This window comes from Anastrepha obliqua, chromosome 4 (genome assembly GCF_027943255.1).
Source record: "Anastrepha obliqua isolate idAnaObli1 chromosome 4, idAnaObli1_1.0, whole genome shotgun sequence".
NCBI classification, from domain to species: Eukaryota; Metazoa; Arthropoda; class Insecta; order Diptera; family Tephritidae; genus Anastrepha; species Anastrepha obliqua.
The window spans coordinates 96,901,344-96,921,214 of NC_072895.1; the positions used below are offsets into that span (position 1 = coordinate 96,901,344).

A 19,871-nucleotide genomic window follows, 5' to 3' on the forward strand; every position below is an offset into this window, starting at 1 on the left:
ATTCTAGGCTATTCTTGATTTTGAAGCTGAAATGGATATGAAAACTGACATTGAGCTAACGAATGGTGAATATACGGCATCTGGGTTGAACACCCCCCAAATAAATGCGCCTACATTGGGTTTTCCGGTAAATTAACATGGCAAATTTTTTATGTATTAAATATTTTAATTATTATCCAAAAATATTCAGAACACTATACAGTCGCAAATTTGTGTTACTATCCCACCAAATACTTCTTTGAATGCACCAATGTTGACCTCTGGTGAAGCTGACAGAGCAAGTGGAGACAATACAATTTCGCCTCCAGCAACTACTTCAGATAAATCTAAAAAATCGGTAGAAAAAGCGTGCAAAAAAAGCAAAATTGCTGTTCTTCCCTGTCCATCAGATATTACGAATGCCTCAGATGTTGGGAATAAAGAAAGACGAGTCGTTATAATCTCACCCCCATCAATTTCTTTGAATAAATCTACGCAAGCTACAATTGACACCGCCAAGGAGGAAATAATGGTTCTTTCCCATCCATCTCCAACTGCGGCAAAATGTAAAAGAGAAAAAATTTGTATTGCCCGCTCAAAAATTACTTTGGACCCCTCTTTGATACCCTCAGAGGTGACGGGCACTGAAAGTTTTAACACCAAACATTCTTCGCATACGTCCGTACCTGAAGATACAACAAATGGATCGAAAAAGCGCAAGATCACATCTCTTAATGAAATGTACGAAATCATTTTAAAGAGCATAAGTAAGCGAGATGACCGAGAAGAGCAAATTATGGGTATTTTGCATGGACTAACAGTTGCCGTAACAAGATTGGCAGATAACGTTCAGAGACTAGAGGAAGTATTGACATTTTTTACGAATGATTAATAAAATAAAAAATATTAAGAAATATTTATTTTCTATATTCTACTGATATTTTTTTACAAAAAAGAAAAAACAAAAAAAAAAAAAAAAACTTTTAGCCATCGCAGTTGTGGCAGGTCCACAACAGTTGTGAGCATACAACAGTTCATCATCAGTGCAGTTTCATTGGAGATATGAAAGCGTACACAAGTAAAAAATATATTTCTTTGTCCACCAGTGTATATACTAGGTTTTTGTGTAAAAATAGTAATATTTCTTCCATTTTAATAAATTATAAATGTTGTGTATAATGGTGTCTAACGTATGTGCCGTCTAAAAATTTTGGCGCACGCTTCAAGGCCGCTTTCTCTGACACCTTCTTCGAAGCATCTTCTAAAGATGTTTGTAGCTCGTTTTTATCCTATGTTGCACTACCTCCATTCTTCAAGAGTATATTATGTAGTATGGCACATGCATATATAATGTTTGCGGGACGTTCGTGCTTATAATACAACCTGCGCCTTTTGGAGAGGCATTTAAAGCGGTTTGCTTAATACAATTATGAGAACTTCTAAGCCTATCGTTATAGGATAACTCCAGGCGAGTAAGCAGCCATGGTCCTAGAGGGTATGTAACATCTCCTAGTAACCAAGTGTTTCGTGAACCTAATTTGTAGTGTTTTATTAAAGAAGAACTACGCCAGATAGATGAATTAGATAGGGAACCAGGCGATCTCGCGTTTAGCGATGTGAATAACAAGCGGTGATCACAAATCTATCAGATACATTGTTATAGTGGAGATATTAATTGAAGATTCATTAGCTGATTCAACTTGCTGTACTTACGTTTCCTACTTTGATACTGTATTCACCGTGCTCATTAAAATATTCTTCTGATCCGCATTTGTCTTTTGACACCAGTATTTTAATGTGCGCTGTTCCAATAACACCCAAAGTATTATCCATGTCAAATTTTTCTTTGAAATTATAAAATAATTCTTCCGCATCTACAACAGCTCACAAACATAACATTTTGTCGTCATTATTCACCCCTTCTTAACAACTGCTTGACTCTAATTTATGTCTGAAAAGCATATTTCATCACCTTTTTGTGTAACCAATAGTTCCGTTATACTTGACAATGCGCGAGACATCGATGGCTGACTGATGCCGAATATTTTATTGCTATTAAAACGTTTTGGAAAGCTACCGGAAGTGTAAAAATTTACCGTTGTTAGAAATCTTAGAGCGAGAGGTAGACTAGTGCCCTGTTTATCGTATGGTAGCAAGTCTTCTATTAATGAGCGACACATAGATCTTGGCAAGAGGAAATGCTTTTCCAAAACTTGGGTTGACAAATTAAACGGATCGCTGCAGTCACCAAGAAACTTCATATTATTGCTATTAAAAGCATCCTGCCACTTCTCGATTAAGAGCAATAGAAAGTCCTCTTCCATTTAGATACTCGATGTACAATTTCAAAAACGAATTGATTCTGCGCTAGTATTCATTCTGCATCCAGCAAAGTGGAATATTACAGCCCTGTCACAATGGGTACGTTTCGACCGTTGCATTGACTGTCGTGACGTGTAAGACGTAGCGTCACAATGGAAGTATTGCATCTAAACAAACAGATGTTCGTGACGTGAGAGCAAACAGGTTTTTGTTGGTTGTGAAATATATTATAAAATTTTGCTTATTGCAGCGAAAGTTGATTTTAATAGAATTTATGGCAGTTGTAAACGGGGGGTGCGACCATAACTTCGATATCGGGAAGCACATTTAGCATTTTTAGCTAACTTGGTCAAGCCGAACTTGGTTCGAAGAAATAGGGGTGCGTTTGAATTGACTTAATTATTTTAAATTTCATTTATTTGCTGCAATTAATTAGATACACTAAAAAACACCATCGATAAACATTTGCACGTTACAAAAATTGTTCTTCTTTAAACAGTTGTCATTTTCGCCACGCTTGCTGTACGGCAATAGTAAAAAGTTGCCAGATTTTGTGCATTCCGCCATGACGTACGCGACAGATGGTGCGCCTTCGAATCAAATGCACATAATAATATTTTTTGCTGTCAGCCAAATTTGTTGCCGTAACGGACGAAACAGACTCATTGGGACGGGTCATTAGGTACACAAATTTTCGTTTACGTTTGCAATTGCAATCAATTTTTCTATTCATCATCTGTTTCGCAGCGCTTAAAACAGGGTGATACCGGCAGCGCGAAAAAAATGTAGCTGGCTATTTCATCAGCTTTTGGATACAGCGAACTGTGATGTATGTTGCATACTTGAAATGTAGCACCACGATACGCAGCGGACAAAAAGGATTAATTAAGAATTAAGTATATTTTTAATTTGGCCGACAACAATCCCCCCTTAAAAACCTTACCGTATTTCATAAAAAAAAACATAAACTAATTATGCTCTTCTAAATGTGATAACAATCGATGATTTTGAGCAAATAAATATATTCATTTTCATTTTTTATAATAAAAAAAAACTATCACCCTAAATAAACTGCTTGTTATATCACTGCCGCTTTGAAAATAAATATTTAAGAAACTGGCTTCAAGGCTACATTTTCAGACAAGGAAGTGTTTCTGTCGTTACGCCATGAAGTGTCGTCGTTAATGGGCATAACCTTTTCTTGATTCTAAAAATATGTTAAATTATTATGGGTCTGTTCACACACAACTTTGTGTCTTACTACACAAAAAACTTTCGAGGAAGTAGGAATCGAGTGAATTTTTTAAATGAAAAGAAATAAGCAAATAAAACATTGTTAAATTATGTACATTAACCCGTTTGTGTTTTTGTATGTGAGGTGTCAAAAGCCACTTGTTTTATAATATGTATCTAATATTAGAACTGTAAAATGGAGACAAACAATCCATTCACTATGAACTTTATAATTATTTCCTATTCATTTTACCAATAATTTCATATAAATATAATATATTCGCAAATATTAACGGTACAATTTTTTTTTTGACCTGCACAAACAAGTGTTCGGCATTATTTTTATTTATTTTTCAATTAATTACATTTGCTATTTATATATGCATAACTGATCCTTTTTTGGGTGTTTGGCCAAGCTCTTCCACTATTTATGCCATTGTTCCCTAAATGTAGAAACCTACAGATATTTTTTATGAGGACCTTTTTCATGACAGAAATACACTCGAAGGTTTACCATTGTCTGCCGAGGGGCAACCGCTTTAGAAAAAACTTTTTCTTTTGATATTTCATGTTCGAAGATTCGAGCCTGGGCACTTCCGAAAACTGCTGATTAAAGACAGTTGCAATAAACAATCAAACAAACCGTCAAACTCATTTTAAAATATGGTACAGAGTAAAGAACAAAAATTAAATAGAGTACGTTCAGTACGTTAGCAATAAAGGAATATTCAAGTCTGTTTAGTGAAATTGAACTATTCAAACAATATGCCTGCATAAAATCGTGTTTTTGTGAAGTTAGTGCTATTAATACAATATTTGAAAGTGGCGTCGTACATTAATAATATTTGACACTTGTGAAATAGACAGGTGCAGTATATAAGCAGACAAGCAATGAAGCGCTTAATGATCTAAATAAAGACTCAAAGTCATGTTTTTCATTTAGTAAAAACGTTATTCACAAACGAAATTGGATGATTGGATTGTATAATATATATTCTATCACCCCCTTTTTACCGTTTTTTCCAAAGCGATCGGCATTATACTAAATTCTAGCCATATATTTTTCTATTTGAAAGATAAAAGTATGTTACTCTCTTACAAGTTGGTGCCGGATATTTTTTACTGAAGTTAAGAGGTAATCAAAATTTGGCACTTTAGAGAACTTTGGTTCAAATTACCAAATATACATATTTAAATTTTGCTTTTGGACTACTACTATCATATTGTATGAATTCATTTTGTATGCATCTACGAACTTATTCTTGCATTTACCTACATGGAATTGATTCCGGGGAATTACTAAATACTTAATTGTTCCATTACCAATAGTATACGCCAAGAAGAATAATTCGTGCACACATACATAAATCGCGATCAGTCTTGTATAAACAGTACGGTTCCGAAGAAAGCAAACGCATTTTTATTATTATATTTAACGGCAACAAACTGTGTTCTCAAAACTTAACAATTTTTTTAGAAACTTTTGGTTTTTAATTCTCCAACTGCCAAATATTGGTCCGACAGCTAAACACTGTAAGACGATTTCAATTCATTGAAATATTCCAGATCACTTTTGCTAATGGATGGTACGAATTGACTGAAAGATTTGTTGAAATCTTCCATTTCGACAAGCACATTATCGGCGACTAGCCGCTCATCACAGGTATTATCTGCAGGAATACAAAGACATATATGTATGTATGCGTGGAAATATTTTTGGTTCAAGTAAAACGAGATAAAATTACCTCTCAGATGCTTGTCAACAGTACGTCTAACTGCCGATAGCCAAGCATTCGAGCATATCGAGTATAGATCAGCGCCAGACATATCGCCTTTAAGTTTTGCGGCAATGTCATTCAGGTTAAGGTTCTTAGCCAAGTGGAAGCGCTGTGTCTGTGCACTTAAAACAGCTGCCTTGTCATCAGTTGTCGCACAAGGCCCCACATAAAATAGCTTATCAAAGCGACCGGGCCGTAGTAAAGCTGGATCAATAAGATCTGGCCGATTAGTGGCAGCTAAGATAAAAACTGGTTTTGTTGCATCGCCCAAAGCATCCATTTCAGCGAGCAATTGTGACACCACTCGATCCATTACACCGCCCGAATCTCCAGCTACACCTCGATTAGGCGCTAAAGAATCTAGTTCGTCCAAAAATAGTACACACGGTGCAGCTGAACGTGCGCGAGCAAATACCTCGCGTACGTTTTGTTCACTCTGGCCAACATACATATTTAACAGTTCTGGTCCTTGCACCGACAGAAAACTTAAGTTGCACTCCGTCGCTACAGCTTTCGCCACCAAGGTTTTGCCTGTTCCTGGTGGACCATATAAAAGTATACCCGAGCGCCTCAAATTTTTGCCCATTAAATGCATGTGATTCAATGGCAAACCAATACTACTCTGAATTTCATCTTTAAGTTTTGAGAGGCCTCCTATATCGGACCAGAGGACTTTCGGTACTTTGGGTGCACCAAGACTATCGGCAAATGAGGTTTGCATTTCAATAAGGTGCTTGGAGAAGTGTGCGAATTTGAGATTGGAATTGCATTTAGATTCTCGGTTGTAGCATAGTGCACGGATTGCATTTTCATACAACATTTGTAAATCACCCAGCAAGAATCCCTGTGATTTCTCTGCAACTTCTTGCAAAATAGATTTTATTTCCATCCATTTTGGTGAGATTCGCGTCATATAACGATCCCTTTGATCTAAACTGAAAAGTGGCAAAGACGCTATCGCCTTTTGATTGAAAATCTTGTCGTTGAAGACTTCACGAGCATGAAGCCAGCACAGTATTTTATAACGTTCTTCCTTAGTTGGCGTCTCTAAGTGTATAACCTCCAAGAAAAGTCGTTGTACCATTGGTTTGAGAAACTTTTCATTGATCAGCGCTACAATAACTATTGGATGTTTGCGATCGTGTGTGAAAAGTTCTTGGACTTGAACTTGAAAAGCAGATAACAAGCGTAGATCCTCATTTCCTTCATTATCGATACCAAATATCTACGAAAAATTTCAAGAGATTTGTTTTAACTATTGCTTTAAATTTAATTGAAAAATAAATTTTACCTCAAAGTTATGGAAGCATATAAGCAGTGGTTCACTAATACTGCCTTTGGCGAAAACAGTTTTCAATTTCATTTCTGTATGAGAAGGCACTTGTGATACTATTTCCGCACAATCAACGCCAAATACATGTAAACCTAGCTCCTGCCCGACCGCATTTGTCAGTTTTGTTTTACCAGCGCCACGCTCGCCTTGCAAAAGAAATATTGGATAAATGTGCTTAGATGACAAACAGGCTGATTTTTTGGGTAAAAAAGCATCTATTGAGTCGCGCAGGATCCGGTATGTGCGCATTAAACCGATGGGATAATTTTCCGTGATTGCAATATTGTTCATAAGTTGTCGCGGCAGAAAGTGATGTGTGTGCGGTACTTGCACTAGGTTGGTGAAGTTTTTAGCAATAATGGCCTGCATCTCAAAATCATTGCCTTTTAACTCAAGATGCGCACAACGGAAGTAAACATGCTTCAAATATGCAAAAATCAAGTAATAGTGCGCAAACGCAACGGTGCCAACCAGTTGTGCATTGAGCTCAATACGATACGTGTGTCCACGATGCAGCAAACGAGGCGTATTAAAGAAATTATTGAGTATTAACTCAGATACTTCCGCAGGCAGATCGTATGGAGTATTTAACAAATAGATATGTGCCTTAGTCGCAATGCTAGGAATTGTTTGGTCATCACTTAAATGCTCTAAATGTGCCCAAAAGCGTGTGCGACGGCTATAATCGTTAGTTACACGAAAACGATCCATTAAATTCGCATAGAAATTCTCTTGTACAAAAATACAATTAGATTGACTATTGGCAGTGGGTAACAATTGCGCAACGATTGTATGTGGAGCACAATTAAGCATTTGTTTGATAACATGGTCGGATGCAGGAATTAAGCTTTTGCTCTTTCCGTTAGTGGATGAATTGTGTAAACCGCCCTCTGCGGTTATAACCAAATTAACAAAATTTACGTCGGCGGATTCTGTATATTCATCATAAACTTCTTGCGCTGCGAATACAATGTGTTCGGACTTTATAAGCTCTTTGTCTATTAACATATCATACAAAGCATTCGGTATGGGCACTAGACGATATTTGCCCTTATAGTATTTCATGTAGCGTTTGTAAACTGCATAGATGAGATGACCTGGAAATATGTACCATGGAAACTTTGGATACAAAATTTGTACGGCAACGTTATAGCCTTCAATTAGTTCCAGCATGCGTCCGACGTACGTATATTTTGTGGGTGAACCATCGTCAATGGAGCGTTTTGGATTGCAGCTCACAATTTTCTTCTATGTGAGAGTAAAAAGTTTAATTTGTAAGTGTTTAGGAAAACAACATTTCATTGAAAATTTAATACAATACGTGATAAAATAATATTTGAATTCTTGAAATTTAAAAGGTACATTTACGAATGGCTTTGAATTGCATTATATTTTAAGTTAAATGAACATGCGATGAAATCCGTACCACTTATTGAAACATACATATGTATATAAATATGTGCACATTAGAGTGGGTCAATTTGTTCTTAAAGAACATACACGACTTTGTTTCGACGACTGAAGTATTCTATTCGCATTCTGTGAATCTTACAGTTTAGATAAAAGAGGTGTTTAGCAGTTCGCATTGTACAAAAAAGGAAATCAGCGGAGAAAAAATTGAATTTAACTTTTGACCTAGAGTTGGAATATTTCTGGGTAACTTGTTGAAAAGAGATTTAAAAGTAGTTTTTTCACAAAAAAAAGGTATTTAAAACTCCTCTCGAAATGGGAATAGGTATAATTAAATTTTAAATCTTTCCTAAGGGTGTTAGGATATATTTCAATCTATGAAAAAAAAACATCGTAGTAATACAGGGAATAGAATCCTGTCTGAAACATTATTGCTGGAGTTTTATTCATTATCAAATACTTTTTTTAATATGTTCTGAATAAATTGAAATAAGATAATTGCTATAAGTAGTGTTTTTTTTCTTGTAAAGGTATTCAAATTGAGTAAGCTTTCAAGTTTTACGCTCTTTTGTGGAGGGGTTTGAACAAAATAATAATCATCAAAACTTTCAAACCACATGTGTATACTTTCTTCTAAAAAATATAACAAAATAGAAAATAAAAACTAGTTTTGGATAACTAAAATTAAACACAATGAGGCTTGAAATCCATTTTTGAACTATACCTCCATAGATTTTTTTGCTTAGAGTTGGTAGTATAGTACTTCAGTCGCCGAAACACAGTAAAGAAAAAATTTCACCCTCCCTAATGTACGTATATGCACTTTTATGTGCAATATAAAAAATTGAACTAAATATATTTTTGATACATCACTATCTCACGTACCTCTTCGAACATTGTTGTGTTAACTCCAATATGCGGTTATATAGAGCACACAGTATTTGTTTTAAATCAATTAACACACATTTACTTGTTGTTAGTCGTTTAGGGAAGTAGTAATGCGTAACCTTTAGGCTTTGATTGACAAATACATTGGGGATATAAGGTTAAGAGCAATAGTATTAAAAGCACCTCTCCAAATCATTTAATAAAAACTTTACCCTGTATGGAGCTGTAAATTTAATTAACAAAACAATTATTTTGGTTTACACAAATGTTTATGTGCATCAAAAAACTATTCATACATACTCGTACATATATATTTACAAGAACAAATCACCAAAAGTCGTTTTTATAACATTTGCAAATGGACTTTACCTTTTTTACAATAACGCGTCTCTTCATTTCGACACAGGTATTAATTTCTTCAATAGGCTTCTTTTTAGGCTATTTAGCTGAAAAAATTATTTTCAATTAAGAAATAATTTGCTGCTATTTTTAATTATTTACAGTAAAGCCCAATTTGTCAATGAGAAGTGTGTAGCTGTTCAGAATATTTAATAGACAGCTGAGCCAAGAAGACGTATCAAAAGTTCTAAAGCCAATGTAGTTTTGACTTTTTCGACCATAGTCAAGGCGAATCCGCTTAAGATGAATTTTGACAATCTAACTACTAAATTACAAAAAAATATGCATGTGAATATTGTTACTGCTCTAGGGATACCATTTTGGATGCATTGGTTTTACTCAAAGTGTAGTGGAATAAGTATTTCACGTACTAAGGGCAACCTATTCAAGTTTATGTTTGTTTTTCGCCTTCAACATCAAGATGTCAGCACAAAGTGAAACGACGAAAAGTCGTTCTTTTTTACTGCTATTCTACTTTCTTTTGCCGTGACATTTTAATGTACAAAACCTTGTTGTTGGTACAGTGACACAACCTTTAATAAATCCCCTTGTGACGTACGCTTATTTGCCAACATGAAAATAAAAACTTTGTATATTTGGGAGAATGATAAAATACAAGGTTGCGTCCTCTGAATTCGCTGTGACATCATCTCTTCAAATAAACAAACAAAAGGAAGAGGAAGAGTAAGCGAAGGTAATGGAAACTATCGCCGAGCACAAGAAATTACACACACACACACACACCATATATTCTTGGTACGGGGTTGTCAGCAAAAAAACTCAAAAAAGAATTATATTTGGGAATATTTTTATAATCCCTTATTTCAGAATTTATGAACTGATGGCGCCAACCGGTTGTCAAAATCGTGAAAAATGAAGTAGCGGTTTTTAGAAGGCGCTAATTTTAGTTGCTGTACATCGTGGTATTTATCCACAGTTGTGGTATCACTATAAATAATTTAGATCCGTGACCACTAATGGGTTAATGAGTTAGTAAAAAGAATGTGCATAGCGTTTAGAGTTCGCAGAAATGTGAAAATATCCTCCGGCTACTGTTTTGCTTTCATGTTAATCGGTCAATCAATTACTTTTAGTGTTACACATGTTCTGGTGGTTTTGGTTTTTTGGATATGCAACCTGTTGAAGCAAAAATTGGTGTATTGCTTGATAGTAGCAACCGTTTAGATGGTGATAGATTGAAACCGAGGCGTAAAAAGTCCCACCTAATAAGAATGACTACGTTTGGAGACTATATAAGTATATATTTAAGGAAGAGTTTAAATTTTAGTGTGCCAGGCTTTGGGTTAAATTTCAAGCTAATGATTTGCAACAACAATTGGAAAACCATAATTGTGTGGTTAAGGCTAATTGTAAACATCTTTATTTTAATTTCAGTGATTTATTAAGCTTTGATAATTTTTAAATGACTTTTAAATATGTACATGTTACAAATATTCTTAATTTCTTTCAGATAACTGGGTGTATATATTGATCACCATATTTATTGCTGATGTGCTGCTTCGTTTTTTTAAAGTACTTTGCGAGTACTTCAAGTACACTAATCATTATTTGCCCGAAAATCGCTTCTGGACTATATTGTCTTATGCTTATTGTTACAATACCGCAACTATGGTTATTTTTCTATGCGTTACATCTGTTATTATCATACGAGTCAGCTTCAATAAGCATGTGGATATATTCCCGCCTATGGAATATTTAACATACATTCCTGTTTGGTGGCTAGTTTGCTTGGCACAGTTAGGGCATAGCACACTCGATTATGCCATGTTTATCCGTGGAAGTCATGGTTTAGATTCTGCGTCAAGTATGGCAGCCAATTTCTTCCATGGGTATTTAAAAATAACACTGCCAGCATACACAAACCACACAGGTATACGGGAACGTATTGACCATTACGAGCAGGTGCACGATGTAAAATTTGCGACCGACCGTCTAGTTATATTAGTTCCAAGCAAACTTTTTATACAATCTAAATTCGATAGTCCCTATCTGGAAAAGGCAGAGGTAACTAAATTAAAAAAAAAATTGAAGTTAATCAAGGGAAATATTATTTTATTGACTTATGTATGAGTTTCGTTAGCCACTACCTCAAGTACTACGTAACCGTGCCGGTGTCCTTCGCTCTTACAAAAATGATGTTTACCGTTTTACTAAGCCAATTAACAATCGATTTTATTATTTGGCGCTGGAAGGAGCTACCCCGATTCTAACATTTTTCGAAACTTTGAATTTTCAACTCACTAGCACTAAACAGATATTGGAAATGAACCGTGAAATCCTTTTGAAATTCTACAAGTATTTGAGGAAATTGATTTATATGTGGCCAGAAACAGAGGCAGAAATTGATTTGATTTTCTATAATGGTGAGTAAATACAAACCTACATATGTATGTATGCATAAATTAATAAAGAAAATATTTTATGACCAGATCACAAATCAAATGGGGAAAAGCAGGATGTTGGAGAGATGTTGTTCAATCATTTCAAAAGTTTAATACTTTCTAAAGAGATGTCTAACTCAAACGAAAGTATTCAAAATGCTGATATGGACAATGATAACATGCCTGATGAATGACATTGAAAAGTGATGCAAACAGTTTTCTAGTGATAAAACGTAGGCTATTACTTGCATTTGAAATGTAAGCTTTATTATTTATTTACAATATTATGTGCCTTTATTATATGACTAAATGAAGGGGTTTTCCAAAGCAAATAGGACTTTGCACAAATAAAAACGAATTATTTTATTTACATGGAAGTTTAACACGTTCCCGCCGGCGCTGTTATTCATGGTCTTCGCCCACAGGCGGCAATGTTTAAGTCTTTTCGCTCTATCGGAAACGATTGCAGGTCATAAAACGAAATTTTTTCATAAGGGTAGTTGTTTATGGCATCTCATCTCATAGGTACCGTTTAATAAAGTACCATTGGTGGTACGCGCTGCCTAAAGACGCAATCTTGTGCGGGCCACCGCTGGTACACGCCGCCTCATGAAGCAATCTTGTGCGAGCCACCGGTGGTACGCGCCGGCGTGAACGTGTTTAAGCACGTCGAATGATTTTGGTGTGTTATTTATTATTGCACGTTTTTTGGTTAAAATGCAATGTTTTGAAATTCTAGATTTTAACTCCGCTCTTTTATTCCGCTCAATTTTTATAGAATTTTAATTAAAACTTAAAATTTGGATTAACTTTTCATTACTGCCACTGTGTATTTGGATGGTAGGCGGAGGTGGGGAGGCATGTCACCGACCAATATGATTTTTTTTTTTGTGTCTAGAAGTGATCTCACTATCTTTTTTAAGTGTTTTAGTAAATAAACTTTAGTGAATGCCTTAATTGGATAAAAGTTAAGAGTTCTAGATAAATCCATTTAAGCAAAGTAATTTATTAATTTATATATGGTGACAATTAGAAATTAAAAAATTTTACATCTATATATTCCATAACATCTAAAACTAAATGAAATATTAAACATGTTCTTGAACGATTTCAGTAAATATGTAAGTAGGTTCGACGTTTTGTTTGAATACTTAGGTGAATAAAAGCGCAATCGATTTCCTCTAAGAAAAGTCAACTAAAATAAAACGCAAAACATTGCGTTCTTAAAATTACATACACAACAATTCTGGTAACATAAATAAGTCTCTTCTCTTTTTTAAAATATTCGCAATATTTTCATGCTAAATTTTTATAGTTAATATTTATAAAAATATGTTTCATTGTATAACAAAACCCTTTGTTCCCGAACTTTGTGCTAAATTCACCAAAATTTAATAAATTTCAATAATTAGCAGCCATATTTTCATGTTTTTTATCAGAAGACGTGCAAAAATTGCATTGACTTTTGACAGTATTTTCGTATACGATGTTACGCATTTTTCCATGTAAAAGACTTTCCATGTAACGTCCGAATTAACATTATATGGAATAATTTCAAATGAAAAACACTACAAATATTGTAATAAGATGTAGTGACTTAATTATGTGACCACAATTTTACCTAAATATTACTTAAAAAACAAGCGAGCAAAAAGCTGCATTTCTACTATTCTACATTCCTAAAATGAGATTTTCTTTGTCAAATTCTTGTTCGTCTTCTTCTTGGTCTAGTTGACTTTTCAGCTGCTCTTCTGCCATTTGCAACATTCGTTTCTTCCATTCTTCATAATCCTCTACAGCAGTTGCTGAGCATTTTTTATCGTCTACACAGCTTTTTGACTTCACTTTAGCTGCAGTGCATTCACTATCTTCCATCGATTCCTTAATGCGCGACTTTAACTTATTATTCTCCGTTTTGTCTTGATAATGTTTGGTTAAGAACTTATTCCATCTTAATTCGAGTTGTTGCCACTGTGTTGTACGCAAATTACTAAAACTTAATATTTTCACTTTGGATACTTTCTGTTTTAAGATTTTTGCAGCCTGGAAAACAGCCATTGCCGCATATTGAGGATGTATAAGATCGTTTTCATCACCAGTTCCTTCCTTTGCCATAATTGCTTTATATAATCCCAACAATTCGTTAGCCTTTTGCGAGACTTCGGTCACATTTAATTGCACACAGATATCATTGACACCTACAATCTTATTCAGGTCGAGAAGTTTTTCAATCATTCGTTTGTGCTTGGTGTAATGTGATTTGCGTAAACTGGATAACTTGATTGCTTGCTCCTAAAAATTGTTCGTTACGTTTAATTTTTTTCTCTTATCAATGGTGTACTCTTACCATATCGAAAGCAGTGCCCAATAAATCTGCCGCAATATCCGCACATAACACAGTCTTGGCATATTCATTTAGCTGTAAGGGTGCATTGGCAGAACGCAAGTCTAGAAGTCGTAGCAATTCCAGTGTTTTGCTGAATAAGCGAAATAAACATGCGATTTTCAGAAATTTCAAGTATTTTTATTTTATTTTTTATATATGTATATACTGACCTTTGCATGATGGGCTCGTCGCGCAGCCCCATTTTGCAAAGCATTTGCTCAATTAAAGTGGCCATGACTTTGTCTCTGATTTGCACTTTTATTCAATTATTGCTGGTGTCAGCAATTTCATAAACAAAACAAATCTTCACTGAAACGTTAAGTAAATACAATAGCACTATTGGCGAATGTCGATTTTTTGCGCGCGAATACAACACAAAAGAAATGAAAGTAAACACAGAGAACAGAGAACGTAAATGCAAGGCGAATTGAGTACTGAAGGTGGCGTTTTCTCAAAACAGTTATTTTATTTTTCGTGATTTTGACAAGTCTGACGTCTGGCGCCTTTCCAACACTAGAAATTATGACGAAATTACATGTTTGTGAAATTGGTAATATAGTGATTTGTGAGACTTAAACCAAATAAAGTAATGAACTTAATTGTATAGAGGAGTCTTACGTGCTACGAATAGTGTAAATTGTGAAAAATGAAGTCTATTTTACCTCAAGAATGATAGAATACAAGGTTTCGTTTACCGAATTCGCTGCGTCGTCCTATTGCAGCCGAAGACCTGCTACCCTGCAAAACCTTCGTAACTTTGGCCCAATTGCGTTCTGGATACAGTAGCAGGTTTTCACTTGCTCCACTTTTCACATGCTCCATCAAACCTACTCACCTAACACACCTCTCCCCCTGGAGCTAAGTGCAGTAAGAAAAAATAGCAGCAGAGAATATTAATGAATGAGAAGGCGGAAATGTTATTGCAAGTATTTTTCGTACAATTAAGTTTTGTAAGGTGCTGTAGCAAAGGATTTAAGAACATCGACAAAATAAGAACATACTGAATTTTGCATCACACCAAAAATTTAAACATCACACATTTCTCACCTCAAGATTTCACCTATTACATTTTTTTACTACTTTCTTATTTTTGAAAATTTGGAGTACATAAGATTTATGATCCAACATTTATCCGATAGTATTAGGAAAAAGTCATTAACATTCTCGACTTGAAGGGGTCATTCGATTTAACCTTTATTTAAATTCCTTAAACAGCAACAACAACAACATAGCTAAATGAAAGACACATTCGAATTGGGTACATGTACATACATTTGTATATTCTTTTCAAGTACATCTTATCAGAGCTCTTGAGTCTTTCATACTCGACAACTATGTGGGTATCGTGGAAATGGTATAACATCGCGTATATTCTTTACTCCTGTGAGCAATTGTAGGTAACGTTCAAAGCCCATACCGAAACCACCCGTCGGTATTCCACCAAACTTTCGCAATTCCAAATACCATTCTAGTCCCTGGGGCAGTTGCGGATGCGCACGCAGTCGTTTTTCATCGCTTTCGCGAATGCTACCACCACATATCTCTCCCACTCCAGGCATTAACAAGTCTAAAGCATGTACGCGTTCAGGATTTGTCCGCATAACTTTCATATAGAATGGTTTTTGATTTGTGGGCCAGTCGATTACGAATACTGGTGTGCCACAATGTTCAACAAGAAATAGCTCTTGTTCTTTCGAGAATCCTTCGTCGGGTTTTAACTTCGTTTTGAATTTATTCCTGTTTGCAATCAAAATTTCCAAAGCGTAATCGTAGCTAAGTGTCTGCCAAGAAGATTTTAGCCAAGGAAGTTCAGAGATAGAACCCAAAGATTTTTCTTGGCAAAACTTTACATCCTCCGACGCTGCTTCTAAGACATTAGTTGTGATCGCTTTTAACATTCTTTCAATAAATTCGGTTAATACAGAAACTTCTTCTACGAAGGCCAACTCCGCTTCGAACATGTAAAACTCTGACAAATGCAGTGGTGACTTGGAGTTCTCTGCACGAAATGCCGGTGTTAAAGAGTATGTGTTACCCAGGCCATATGACATGGCTTCTAGATATAATTGGCCCGAAACGGAGAGAAATACTTTATTATCGAAAAAGCTTTGCTCTACCGGTATATTGGGGCGGGACATTTCTTTTAAAAGTTCTACTGAATCTGGTTGCACTCTGAAAACCTGAAAATTAAATGCACAAATGAAAAAAAAGAACATACAATAGAAACTATACCAAATTAATTCATACACCACTGTTGATTTGAAAAATAAACAAAAAACTTACTTCACCAGCACCTTCGCAGTCATTTGTTGTAAGCACAGGAGTATTGATCTGAACAAAATCTGAAGCATCCATGTAGTCATGTATTGCCTTCAGTGCACGATGTCTCACTCTCATTTGCGCAGCTATATAATCTATTCTTGCTCGTAGATGTAAATGCTCCCGCACATATTCCGGTGGGTGCTGCTGCTTAGGCGTAAAAGGATATCCCTCGGCTATATGGCCATCAGCTGTAATAAAAATATACAAATTAAATTAAACGTTATGCATATGTGTATGTAATATGTTACACTTTTGCAACACCTATTACTTCCACATGTTCAGCGTGTAGTTCAGGTTGGCCATGAGGTGTCATTTGTATAAAGCCATTTGCGCTAATGTTGCTGCCAATACTAATATCCTTGGTATTTGGTGTTTTTGGTATTACTATTTGGAAACACTGCACTGTAGATCCATCATTTAAGTCAAGAAATATATTTTTCTTTAAGCGGCGTATGTTCTGTATCCATCCCTAAAGTATGGGTATTGGTTGGAATGAGGATAGAATAAACAAAGTATATATGCAGCATTATTTGCTTGCCTGCACACTGAGACGATCTCCTGGTTTAGCTGTCTTCGTGATCCCATTTATCCGTTGGAATCCGCTGCAGAAACGTTTGACCAGAAGCATACTAACCTTATCTTGGAGTGGTCTTGAAATAATTGCATTACATACCACTGATATGCCATCAGCTGATCAGCGGTGTGCAATTTATTCACAATAATTGAAAAGCTATTTATTAAAAGTTTGATAATCACTGTAGTTATTACAAAACCACTCCACTGTGTCTTATTTCATTTGCCCCAATTATTATTAGGTACCAAAATCTCCCAGAAAATACTTACTCAATGGACTAAAGAAAAATATCAGTCATGTAAAATCGCTTCACATACTACTTGATTATTACGTTTTTTTATTGAATAGGTAAAAGCACGTTTACGCATTTTTAGCAAAATCCAATAGATTACTAAACCGAGATTTTATATATAAAAAAATCATATTATATCTCATTATCACTGTCATCTTCATTCTTGGCTGCTAGACCCGCTTGAACTGCCTGATCATACCATGGCTGAGGATTCAAGCGATGTAAACCTTTCGTTTCTTTACTCACCAAACTCATTTCGAAATGGAAATCTTTATTTCTCAGTTCATCGTGCACTTGGTAAATTCTGTAATTTGTAAGCAACATAAGTTAGGAATTCACAATCTTAATATATGCAAAAATAATAAGTACTTACATTCTGCCAGCATTCTGCACTAAGTCGTCTACGCTCATTTCAGCAAATTTTAATTTCTCCATTTCTGTTTTTGCCTGCTGTTCAGCTTTTCCGCTGGCACATGCAAAATATCCAAATGAAGTGCCGGATGGTTCAATTTTGTACAATTGGGGTCCCTGTTTCTCATCCCATGAGGCTAGAATAACCGACACTCCAAATGGGCGTACAGCACTGTACAGTGTGTATGCGTGTACATAGGCCGACACACGCTCTGTTAACTGTTTCAGTGGTATTGTCCGTTCAAATTGTTGTCGAAAATTGGCAGCTTCTTGACGTGCGATATCCACAATGTAGCGTCCATCAGCCAGCAGACCAGCAATGGCAATACCAATATTTTTATCCACTGTGAATATACGGGTAGCCGCGTCATCTTCATACAATGCACTTGTAACAATCTTTTCCACGGCCAGCACGATACCGTCCTTTCCACGCATTCCAATTACCGTTCCACTCATTTCCACTGCTTTACCAGCATATTCAATTTGGTAGACACGGCCATCAGGAGAAAATTGAGATGCTGACAAGTCGTACTGCAAGATTCATATATCAGTATGTTTTTTGGAATATTAAGACTTGCAATATTTAACTTACTCCAGCGCCAATTGAACTCATTATTTAATTTTAATATTCACTACTCTATGAAAACAAGTGTAAAATAGCAAAAACTGAATTGGGATAGTTTTGTTTGCGAGCGATGAAACGGCTTAATTTGCGTATTCTAAGGTTAGAATTTTGACAACCAATTTTGACTTTTCATTCAGAAGAGCTGCCAGATTGCAATTTATCAAAATCAAACTCTGCATAATAAATTTTAAGGCCGAGTTAGTGACGTACCATATTTTTGTGGTTTGGTCACAAATCTGTAATTATCAGTTCCACGCAATGGCATTCCGACTATTTTCCATATAACTACAGAAATTGCATGATTTAGCGTTTTTTTTCGGCAAAATATTGTGTAAGCGTAATTTTCTAATAAAATATATTCAGCAAAAAATTTTGGAAACAAGTAGAAAATACGGGGCTTGGTTTCGTCGGTAAAAGTCGAGTAATATTTGAGATATTAACATTTTTAAAATGCGTCACATTAATTTTTGAAAAATTAAAAAAACTACCGTTGTAATCAGTATAAATAGTAATAGTGAAGAGGAAGAGGAAGCGAAAGCAATAGAAATTGCCAAACGCAAGAAGTATATACACACACACACATTTTCTTGCTAAGGCATCATCGGCATAAAAATGTAAAAAACTGCTTTTCGAGATATTTTTATAGCAGAAATTATAATGTAATAATTATAATTTTATAATTTTTCACGAGGCACTGCGTTTTCATTACCTTGTTTAATTTTAAATTCACAAATCTTCAAAATACAATATTAATAATCCTATTTTATCCAACCTTTATTGGTCTATCATTCAGTCGGTCTCTCTTGAATCACATGAAGAGGTATGAAGAAGCGCACACTACACCCATTTAAGAGTTCACTTTATTTAATAGCCCTCAAAATTGTGTATTGCGAATTCCTTAATTCAAAACAAATATGTAGGTTTTATATTTTACTTAGTTTTCTTAGAAACTCAGAGGTTTTTACTCAGCACGTCATCAGGATTGATATAGCCATATTTGAAATCACTTAAATTAATATTATTTATACCATTTAATATCAAAATGCATGCAAATGAAATGGGTTTGGTTTAAGACATTTGTATGTCCACAACAGAAGAGGTAAGGTAAAATTTATAAAAAGCATTCCATAATATCGATAAGATTGATTTTTGATGTAATAGGAAGCATATTCCACACATTGTCTTGTAAATATTTTAAAATATTGTATTTTTTACTTATAATTGAAATAATAAACACAGATCAGTTGATTTAGGTCTGTATTCTGAGGATGGGTGATCTTTTAATCGATAAACAGTCAAATTGTATATCAAGAACAACATTTCATATCAATTATCAAATTTCACTTAGTATAAAAAAATAAAGACTTTTTTGAAACTTATTTTTAATGATTTTTAACAAGAAAACCTTTTGCTGTAAAATTTTCAAGTTTAAAAAAAAATCGATAAAATATTATTCATTGGTCCATTTACGATATTTTCCCCCCAGCATGTCATTCTTACTTTTGCAGTGTTGCCAC

The 19,871-nt window shown here is 35.0% G+C and overlaps 7 protein-coding genes across 10 annotated transcripts; 2 read left to right on the top strand and 5 right to left on the bottom strand.

Moving 5' to 3' along the window:
* Positions 1–13: 13 nt before the first annotated feature.
* Positions 14–894, top strand: LOC129246080 (uncharacterized). The gene is made up of 2 exons (XM_054884615.1): positions 14–127; positions 191–894. Exons 1-2 carry the CDS (start codon positions 32–34, stop codon positions 869–871), a joined length of 777 nt encoding a protein of 258 aa, XP_054740590.1. The 5' UTR covers positions 14–31; the 3' UTR covers positions 872–894.
* LOC129246079 (putative nuclease HARBI1) lies at positions 895–2,391 on the bottom strand. The gene is made up of 3 exons (XM_054884614.1): positions 1,952–2,391; positions 1,693–1,853; positions 895–1,621 (listed from the first exon to the last, which is right to left on the bottom strand). Exons 1-3 carry the CDS (start codon positions 2,301–2,303, stop codon positions 1,292–1,294), a joined length of 843 nt encoding a protein of 280 aa, XP_054740589.1. The 5' UTR covers positions 2,304–2,391; the 3' UTR covers positions 895–1,291.
* Positions 2,392–4,931: 2,540 nt separating this feature from the next.
* On the bottom strand, positions 4,932–9,534 carry LOC129243832 (peroxisomal ATPase PEX6). Of its 4 annotated transcripts, XM_054881176.1 has the most exons (6): positions 9,445–9,463; positions 9,313–9,389; positions 8,941–9,166; positions 6,604–7,893; positions 5,280–6,537; positions 4,932–5,204 (listed from the first exon to the last, which is right to left on the bottom strand). In XM_054881176.1, the coding sequence occupies exons 3-6, from the start codon at positions 8,950–8,952 to the stop codon at positions 5,059–5,061; spliced, it is 2,706 nt and encodes a 901-aa protein (XP_054737151.1). In that variant the 5' UTR covers positions 8,953–9,166; positions 9,313–9,389; positions 9,445–9,463; the 3' UTR covers positions 4,932–5,058. The 4 variants fall into 4 exon arrangements, with proteins under 4 accessions (XP_054737151.1, XP_054737149.1, XP_054737150.1 ...); XM_054881174.1 differs by lacking the exon at positions 8,941–9,166 and having other exon boundaries at positions 9,445–9,534; XM_054881175.1 differs by having other exon boundaries at positions 9,313–9,501.
* Positions 9,535–10,311: 777 nt separating this feature from the next.
* LOC129243833 (stimulator of interferon genes protein homolog) lies at positions 10,312–12,110 on the top strand. Its single transcript, XM_054881177.1, has 4 exons — positions 10,312–10,599; positions 10,814–11,367; positions 11,444–11,726; positions 11,793–12,110. The coding sequence occupies exons 1-4, from the start codon at positions 10,473–10,475 to the stop codon at positions 11,936–11,938; spliced, it is 1,110 nt and encodes a 369-aa protein (XP_054737152.1). The 5' UTR covers positions 10,312–10,472; the 3' UTR covers positions 11,939–12,110.
* A 620-nt stretch (positions 12,111–12,730) lies between these two features.
* Positions 12,731–14,560, bottom strand: LOC129244565 (origin recognition complex subunit 6). Its single transcript, XM_054882264.1, has 3 exons — positions 14,301–14,560; positions 14,092–14,221; positions 12,731–14,036 (listed from the first exon to the last, which is right to left on the bottom strand). The coding sequence occupies exons 1-3, from the start codon at positions 14,363–14,365 to the stop codon at positions 13,416–13,418; spliced, it is 816 nt and encodes a 271-aa protein (XP_054738239.1). The 5' UTR covers positions 14,366–14,560; the 3' UTR covers positions 12,731–13,415.
* Positions 14,561–15,384: 824 nt separating this feature from the next.
* LOC129244461 (probable asparagine--tRNA ligase, mitochondrial) lies at positions 15,385–17,097 on the bottom strand. The gene is made up of 4 exons (XM_054882099.1): positions 16,991–17,097; positions 16,714–16,921; positions 16,414–16,640; positions 15,385–16,310 (listed from the first exon to the last, which is right to left on the bottom strand). Exons 1-4 carry the CDS (start codon positions 17,078–17,080, stop codon positions 15,450–15,452), a joined length of 1,386 nt encoding a protein of 461 aa, XP_054738074.1. The 5' UTR covers positions 17,081–17,097; the 3' UTR covers positions 15,385–15,449.
* Positions 17,098–17,327: 230 nt separating this feature from the next.
* LOC129244464 (proteasome subunit alpha type-3) lies at positions 17,328–18,465 on the bottom strand. The gene is made up of 3 exons (XM_054882101.1): positions 18,322–18,465; positions 17,692–18,260; positions 17,328–17,622 (listed from the first exon to the last, which is right to left on the bottom strand). The coding sequence occupies exons 1-3, from the start codon at positions 18,340–18,342 to the stop codon at positions 17,451–17,453; spliced, it is 762 nt and encodes a 253-aa protein (XP_054738076.1). The 5' UTR covers positions 18,343–18,465; the 3' UTR covers positions 17,328–17,450.
* Positions 18,466–19,871: the final 1,406 nt, after the last annotated feature.

What these genes read in the sequence shown, in the direction of transcription:
- LOC129246080 (XM_054884615.1), top strand. Translation starts at nt 32, where the DNA reads ATGGATATGAAAACTGACATTGAGCTAACGAATGGTGAATATACGGCA. An exon ending in CGCCTACATTGGGTTTTCCG is followed by an intron (nt 128 to 190) that starts GTAAATTAACAT and finishes AAAAATATTCAG; the next exon opens with AACACTATACAGTCGCAAAT.
- LOC129246079 (XM_054884614.1), bottom strand. Translation starts at nt 2,303, where the DNA reads ATGGAAGAGGACTTTCTATTGCTCTTAATCGAGAAGTGGCAGGATGCT. An exon ending in ACTATTGGTTACACAAAAAG is followed by an intron (nt 1,854 to 1,951) that starts GTGATGAAATAT and finishes GAGCTGTTGTAG; the next exon opens with ATGCGGAAGAATTATTTTAT. An exon ending in ACAGTATCAAAGTAGGAAAC is followed by an intron (nt 1,622 to 1,692) that starts GTAAGTACAGCA and finishes TGTATCTGATAG; the next exon opens with ATTTGTGATCACCGCTTGTT.
- LOC129243832 (XM_054881174.1), bottom strand. Translation starts at nt 9,339, where the DNA reads ATGAAGAGACGCGTTATTGTAAAAAAG. An exon ending in TATGCTTCCATAACTTTGAG is followed by an intron (nt 6,538 to 6,603) that starts GTAAAATTTATT and finishes AATTTTTCGTAG; the next exon opens with ATATTTGGTATCGATAATGA. An exon ending in TGTTGACAAGCATCTGAGAG is followed by an intron (nt 5,205 to 5,279) that starts GTAATTTTATCT and finishes GTATTCCTGCAG; the next exon opens with ATAATACCTGTGATGAGCGG.
- LOC129243833 (XM_054881177.1), top strand. Translation starts at nt 10,473, where the DNA reads ATGCAACCTGTTGAAGCAAAAATTGGTGTATTGCTTGATAGTAGCAAC. An exon ending in TACGTTTGGAGACTATATAA is followed by an intron (nt 10,600 to 10,813) that starts GTATATATTTAA and finishes AATTTCTTTCAG; the next exon opens with ATAACTGGGTGTATATATTG. An exon ending in CCTATCTGGAAAAGGCAGAG is followed by an intron (nt 11,368 to 11,443) that starts GTAACTAAATTA and finishes GAGTTTCGTTAG; the next exon opens with CCACTACCTCAAGTACTACG.
- LOC129244565 (XM_054882264.1), bottom strand. Translation starts at nt 14,365, where the DNA reads ATGGCCACTTTAATTGAGCAAATGCTTTGCAAAATGGGGCTGCGCGAC. An exon ending in GACGAGCCCATCATGCAAAG is followed by an intron (nt 14,222 to 14,300) that starts GTCAGTATATAC and finishes TCGCTTATTCAG; the next exon opens with CAAAACACTGGAATTGCTAC. An exon ending in TGGGCACTGCTTTCGATATG is followed by an intron (nt 14,037 to 14,091) that starts GTAAGAGTACAC and finishes AACAATTTTTAG; the next exon opens with GAGCAAGCAATCAAGTTATC.
- LOC129244461 (XM_054882099.1), bottom strand. Translation starts at nt 17,080, where the DNA reads ATGCTTCTGGTCAAACGTTTCTGCAGCGGATTCCAACGGATAAATGGG. An exon ending in TGAACATGTGGAAGTAATAG is followed by an intron (nt 16,641 to 16,713) that starts GTGTTGCAAAAG and finishes TTTTTATTACAG; the next exon opens with CTGATGGCCATATAGCCGAG. An exon ending in ACTGCGAAGGTGCTGGTGAA is followed by an intron (nt 16,311 to 16,413) that starts GTAAGTTTTTTG and finishes TTTAATTTTCAG; the next exon opens with GTTTTCAGAGTGCAACCAGA.
- LOC129244464 (XM_054882101.1), bottom strand. Translation starts at nt 18,342, where the DNA reads ATGAGTTCAATTGGCGCTGGA. An exon ending in TGAGTTCAATTGGCGCTGGA is followed by an intron (nt 18,261 to 18,321) that starts GTAAGTTAAATA and finishes TGAATCTTGCAG; the next exon opens with TACGACTTGTCAGCATCTCA. An exon ending in GTGCAGAATGCTGGCAGAAT is followed by an intron (nt 17,623 to 17,691) that starts GTAAGTACTTAT and finishes TACAAATTACAG; the next exon opens with AATTTACCAAGTGCACGATG.